Source organism: Octodon degus, unplaced genomic scaffold, assembly GCF_000260255.1.
Source record: "Octodon degus isolate 3935 unplaced genomic scaffold, OctDeg1.0 scaffold00035, whole genome shotgun sequence".
In the NCBI taxonomy this organism is placed as follows: domain Eukaryota; kingdom Metazoa; phylum Chordata; class Mammalia; order Rodentia; family Octodontidae; genus Octodon; species Octodon degus.
In genome coordinates, this window is record NW_004524611.1 from 6,591,296 (window position 1) to 6,598,445 (window position 7,150).

Here is a 7,150-nt window from a genome sequence, read left to right on the forward strand (position 1 = left end):
CCCATTTCTTTCTTTTTTTTTTTTTTTTACATCATCGATTCTTGTGACGTTTTCTTTGCTTCCTTAAATTCTTCTGTGTTGTTCTGCTCATTCACATAGCTCCTCCAAGTTCTCCACATCCTGGATCCTATTTCTTTTACTCTGCATTTCTCCTCAGTAGATTTAGCTTTCTGGGAGCTTTAGCTTCCTCTTCTCTCCAGCTTGAATTTGCTCCCTCACCCTTAGACCATAACTTCAAGCCCAGGGATTTAATTCCCTGTTGGCCCATCTGTTTGTCCTCCCAAAAAGACATTTCAACCTCAACAAATACAAAAGGAGAAGCACAATTTTCTGTCTTCTGTTAAATACAGTATCAAACCTTGCCAGTGGCCCAATCCTGAAAAATTAAACTTTTCCTGGAGTCCTTCCGTCTAATCTCATCTAGTGTCAATTACCACACTACTCAACATTCTTTTCATTTTATTTTATTGTTTTATAGTGCCGTTCTAGGGGAAAGAACTGATCATGGTTGTGGACCAGTGAAATAACTTTGGAAATGTCACATGTTGCAGAACCCGAAGGGCATGTTTGCTCAATGATGAGGTTCAGTCCCTTGAGAATAGTGCTGATACACAGCATGTAACAACCACCTCAGGAGCTAGATGGAGGAGGAATTCAGGAGTTAGGGGGTACATTTGAAAGAAGGTCAGGGCCAGCTAGATAGCAAGGGCTGGCCAGAGAGCTCAACGGATTAAAGTGCCTGCTTAGGCAGACGCAGTGACTGGGGTTTGTGCTGTGCCAGCCCCTCCCCTGAGGCACACTGAGACAGTGACTGAGACTGGGCATGTTGGCACATCCTCTAATCCCAGCGCTCAGGAGGCTGAAAACAGGAGGATCACTATGTGTCCGATCTGTGTAGTGAGACCCTGCAGACCCTGTACTAAATACATTTTTTAAAAAAAGGTCAGTAAAGAGTAAGCAGAGAATAAAAACAAGCACATATTTTCAAAATTTATACATAAATGCTTATACATATGTCAGTGATTCTGTTGTTATTTTAAATTTTTCCTATGCTGAGAACTGAACCCAGGATCTTCACACTGAACTACATCCCCAGCCTTTTAAAAAACATTTTCTTACATTGAGCCTGAATTTTACTAAGCAGGTCTCCAGTTGCATGGGCTGGGCTTGTGATCCTCCTGCTTCAGCTTCCCTGAGGCTGCACTGCAGGTATGTGCTACCATGCTCTGTTATCCATAGGTCTTTTGAAAAGTATTTTGAGACAAAGTCTTGCTGAGTTCAAGGCCTAGGTTGTCCTTGAACTTATCTTTTTTTTTTTTTTTTTTTTTTTTTTTTTTTTTCAGAACCGGGGATTGAACTCAGGCCCTTGTGCTTGCCAGGGAAGCGCTTATGCTACTGATCCATCGCCCTGGCCTGCTGTCTTAAACTTCTGACCCTTCAATATCATTGTCATGTGGCTTGGAGTACACCAGTCATGCCCGCATTCCAGACTTCCACCTGTAGTTATTAAACATACCCAGTTGTATAATTGTAGTTAAAAAGATCTATTACAGTCTCAAACTTTGTAAAAATAGTGTCCTTGACTCCTCTTGGGTATTTCCTAACCTTTACATGGGTAAGGAAGAATGAGCACAACGGCCACGGCATTGTTTTTGTTCTGTCCGCGTAGTGTATGTGGGAGCAAGAGTGAAAGATGAGAGCCCGAGGAGCTGCCGTCTGGAAGTCACCACTGCAGAGCCAGGCGTGGTTCTGCACCCTCTAGTGCATCTGCTTTGAGACTAAGTTTTAGTCTAAATCTACATACTCAGTGTCTAAAACTGAAGTAGTTTGTGTGGTATCTAATGACTGTTAAGGCATTACAATGATCTTCTCCTCTTTCTCAAGGTACCGCGGAATTTCCTGGCTTGCACCAGAGTTCTCATCCTGGGTCACAACTTTGTAGGTCAGGAGTCAGCACCCTTGTGATCACCCAGCTGCTTCACGTGTCTGGTGTGCTTCATGGTGGAGCAGTGTCACAGTGCAGTGTCGGGACGGGGCAGTGTCTCAGTATCAAAACTCAGTCTTCCTGTCTGAACACGCAATGCATCTCCACTTTCTAATGCAACGATTTTGATCGGCAGAGTTACGTAGTTTTCCTGACAGAGATCTTGTACATATTTTGTTAGATTTGTGCAGAATGTAGTGTTGCTTGGTGTCATTAGAATGAATGAAATGCGGGCCAGTGAGATAGTACAGCAGACTGAGCGCCCGCTTTGGCAGGTGCAGGGATCAGGGTTCGATCGCCAGTCCCACATGCTGCACCTGCCCTACCCTCAGCTGTGCCGAGCCAGTGACAGAGTCCAGGTGTGGTGGTGCAGGCCTGTAATCCCAGCTCTGGGGAGGCTGAAAACAGGAGGATCACTACCAGTCCGAGCTGCGTAATGACACTGTGCCAAATACATAAAAAAAAAAAAAAAAAAAAAAGAATGAATGGAATGGTTTGAATAGAACCTAAGAGAATGAAGAAGAAAATTAAAAGGAATCTGGGGAAATTAATATTAACTGATAAGCAGACAAAACATGAAGATCAAAACTATGAAGATCAAAAAAATTGTGAGTTTATCCTACATTTGAAGGAAAGTTCACTACTAAGATCTCTATTAGCATATTTTTAATTTAATGGAGAAAAATACTGAAGGACTACAAGCAAACTGAAAAAATCCTTTTTTGTTGTTTTGTTTCAGATTGTATCTCACTATTTAGCTCAGGCTGGCTCAAATTTATGGCAATCCTCCTACCTCAGCCTCCCGAGTGATGGATTACAGCTGTACACCACCATGCAAAGCTGAAAATGTACTTTTAAAAATACTATAGAGGGTCGGGGACATAGCTCAGGAGAATAGGTGCTTGCCTGGCAAGCACAAGGTCCTGAGTTCAATCCCTGGTACCACCAAAAAAAAAACAACCAAAAACAAACCTATAGAGAAGTTGGTTAAATTGTACTGTGTGCATATACAAATTCCCAGCCCCACCTATGATGAATATAATCATTATGTATTATGAACATATGTTAATATTTTTTTAATTTTTAAAAATAAAAATACAAATAAAAAAACACAAATCATAAAAAAATAAAAACATAAAAGGAAAATGAAAAAACCATCCTGCTATCCCTCTTCAAGCAAAGCACTTGCTACAGTTTGCTTTGGCTTGGATATGGATTGTCCTCCAACGGCTCATGTGTTAAGCACCTGTGTCTGACCTGAAGATGTGAGCTACATGTATCCCTTAATAGCTAGGATGTTGGCCCCACAGATGGTAAACTTTCAATTTTTACATAATCCTTAGCAGTATTATTCATAGTGAGATTGTTTCAGGCTCACAAGCAGACTGCAGAGGTGACAACGGAGTACTGTGTAGGGGAGACTGCAGTATGTGACTAACTCCACCTCCTGTAGCACCTGCCTCACAGTCTAACCAGAACACCATGCCTAACAGTAAGTAAAGATTCCCAGTAATGCTAGGTGTGGTGGTGCACACCTGTAATCCCAGCACTCAGGAGGCAGAGCCAGGAGGATTGTTGTGAGTTTGAGACCAGCCTGGGCTACAAAATGAGCTCTAAGCCAGCCTAAACTGCATAGTGGGACCATGTCTCAAAAAAAACAGAAAATAGGCCAGCCAGATAGCTCAGCGGACTGAAGCTCCTGCTTAGGCAGACGCAGGGGCCTGAGTGAGGCTTGCTGTACCGGCCTCAACCCCAGGGCGCACTGAGATGCAACTGAGACTGAGCACGGTGGCTCTCATGTCTGTAATCAGCCTGATATGTGCGGTGTGACCTGTAGACCTTGTACTAAGGTCTACTAAATACATTTAAAAAAAAAAGATTCCCAGTAAGAACGAAAATAAGGAACAACACATATTTCCATGACTTATTTGGATCATACTAAAGTGGATGCATCACCTAATACAATAACATAAGAAAATAAAATAAGATTTCACTTTGGGAAGGGGAAAATGACTCCAACTTTGCCCAGAAATGCTATGATCTACATAAAAATAGATAGGAGGGCCAGCCTGATAGTTCAGTAGGCTAAAGTACCTGCTTAGGCAGAGCACCACAGCCAGGTTGATCCCTGTCATGTTATGCCAGCCCTGCCCTTGGGGCATGCTGAGACAGTGATTGAGACTGGGCATGGTGGCACGCCCCTGTAATCCCAGTGCTTGGGAGGCTGGAAACAGGAGGATCACTACAAGTCCGATCTATGTAGTGAGACCCTGTATCCCCTGTACTAAACCCTATGTCCCCTATAGTAAATGCATTAAAAAAAATTGATAGGAAAAAATCTATAGAAATTGATCTAATAAATTCTTGGAACAATAATTAAAATATGGCCAAGTGTGGTGGCCTGGGCCTGTAATCTCAGCACTCCAGAGCCTGAGAGAGCATTGTTGCAGATGTGAGGCCACCCTGGGCTATGTAGTGAGTCGAAAGCCAGCCTGAACTCCAGAGTGAGACCCTGTCTCAAAAATAAAATGAAATATGTACAGACCTCAGACAACTTCATGGGAAAATAATATAATAATCATGACTTGGGGCCGGGGAGATGGCTCAGTAGAATAAGCGCTTCCCTGCAAGTGCAAGGGTCTGAGTTCAATCCCTGGTTCTGCCAAAAAAAAAAAAAATCATGACTTGATTTTAAAATGAGTCAACAATTAAAAAAAAAAATGGGTCAACAGACCTAAATACACATTTTTTTTAAAGAAGCCATACAAATGGTGAACAGAGATATTTTTTATACTTAAAATCACTACTAGAGCAACCCACTCAGGTCCCCTTCTATTCCTCTCTGGAGCAGAAGCTCGTTCCCCCAGTAAATATTCTGGTTATTTATGTATGTATGTATTTCGTATAGGGTCTACAGGGTCACACTACGTAGATCAGACTTGTAGAGATTCACCTGTTCTCAGCCTCCCAAGCACTGGGATTACAGGGGAGCACCACCACGCCCAGTCTCACTCGCTGTCCCAGCACTCCCCAGGGGCAGGGTCAGCACTGCACACCAGGATCAAACCCCAGCCGCTGCTCACTGCCTAAGTCCCCCAATAAATATTCAGCTTTTTTTTTTTAAATCACTATTTTTTAAAAATCACTATTAAGCAATGCAGATCAAAATCACAATGAATACAGCTCACTCTACTTAATGCCTATTATCCATAAGCAAAAGGGTATGAAGTGCTGATGAGGATGTGGATAAAAGGAAGCCTTTACACACTTGCGGGGAAGGAAACACTTGTACAGCCAATATGGAACAGGTTCCTCATACGATTCAGCACATTTATTGTACACCCAACAAAGCTGCTACCAGATACAAGCGTATGAAGGAAATGGAACCAGCACCTAGCAGGGATGCCCGTCCTCCTGTCGCCAGCCACCTGGACTCCTGTGCTCAGGTTCATTTGCTCCCTCTTGAATAAATCAAAGGAGGCCACATATTCTGGTAAAAAGGAGAAAGGATTCATTCAAGGTTCACTCAAAGGAGATGGAGGGGCCTAGTTTTTCTTCTTTTAATCTTTAGCTTACAGCTCTTCTCAGCTCTGGAGTGTGTGTGTGTGTGTGTGTGTGAAATTGACAGTTGGACATCCAGTATTATGTACCTGAGATTCTCCAAGTATAGGGTTCAAGTCTTTGTCTCTTGGCCACTATAGTCTTCTAGTTTTGCAAACTCCAGTATGTAACTGGCTATAGACGTGCAGGCAACCTGTAAGGAAAATGTCACTTTTTATCCTCTTCAACCAGTTATCAGCAGATTCTGTTATTCTTTTTCTTCTCCATAGAGTCTGTTGTAGATCTTTTTCTTCTGTGTACTTTCGCCTCTCTGTCCTGACAGCAGTCATCATGTCTCGCTCTGGTTCCTCCGCTCTGACGTGCCTGTAAACCTTCCATCTTCCCTTCTAGGAGCTGACTGTTGAGATGCAGAGCTGCTCAGTTAACCTCTCTGCTCTGCCAGGACCACATTCTTTACGCTGCCATCTGAGGAGTGGCAGTGCTTACCTGGAGTAAATGAGGCAGTCGTGTGACATGTAGAAGGGAGAGAGCGGGATGCCATGTGAATGCTTTCAACTTTAATGTAATTAAAAATTGACAGGCGGCAAAACTGTTTTCTGTTGGAATATAATCAAATGTAAAGGCAGAATCACACAGTCCGTAACGAGTTCCCTCAGTAGTGTTTATATGCGGTCACAGGCCAGGCTCACGCACCCAGACACAGTACGATGGGTGTTCCCTTACCGTGGTTGTGTTGACTCTGCTGGTGACCAGACTCATGCTGTTGCCCTGTGGTGCTGAGCAGCCCTGGTTCCCAGAGGGAAGAGCTTAATGTCTTTGGGTTTTCAGGGAAGTGTAAGCTCAGAATGTAAAACAACTATATTTTGTCCTTCCTTGCTACATTTACATTGGCATTGTATCTAAATGAGTTTTATGTAACAAACTAGTGTGGGCATGTGTTCCTACTTATTTCTTCATACCAGATCATAGGGTCCCTTGAAGAGGCCAAATGGTATTTACACTTTAACCTCTAGCAATAAGGGTAGTTTTAGATTTGTAAGCTGAACTCTATAATGCTATTTTTAGTAATTAAGAAATAATTCTGATGCTGACTAGCTTTGTGACCTTTCACTACGATACAATACAAAACAAGCTGTGTATTACAGACAGCTCCTCCTACTCACTCATAGCTAGGCTTTGTGATTGCTGTTGTGACCAGGGCTGAGCAGTGAGAAATGCTGTGTTACAGGTGTTGGTGTCCTTTGATGATGTTTTTGTGAGCTTCACACGGGAGGAGTGGCAGGTCCTGGACAATGCTCAGCGGGCCCTGTACAGGGACGTGATGCTGGAGACCTACCGCAGTCTGGTGCTGTTGGGTGAGTGAAATCCCCATTACTGCTCTTTTGCACATATGTGAACACTAGGAAGTTGTTGTTCTCCCTTATTTTGTCTATACTGGGTCTTTTTAAAAAAAAATTAGTTTATTGGTATGTTTTAGGCATGCATATTGATCGCATTCATCATAGGGAATTTGTACCTGTACATGATCTAACTTGATTTTATTTCCCGTTTTCCTCCCCTCCTGGCAATCGCTCTTCTCCTTATTTATTTTTTTTAATTTATTTT

General features: G+C 42.8%; 1 protein-coding gene across 1 annotated transcript in view; it reads left to right on the plus strand.

Annotated features, from left to right (window-relative positions):
- The window catches only part of LOC105742073 (zinc finger protein 883-like), a 39,228-nt gene that overhangs the window by 26,721 nt on the left and 5,357 nt on the right, over nucleotides 1-7,150 (plus strand). Inside the window, exon 3 of the mRNA XM_023714303.1 lies at nucleotides 6,774-6,900. Within this exon, the coding sequence (XP_023570071.1) occupies nucleotides 6,774-6,900 (127 nt within the window). The remainder of the gene's footprint in view (nucleotides 1-6,773; nucleotides 6,901-7,150) is intronic.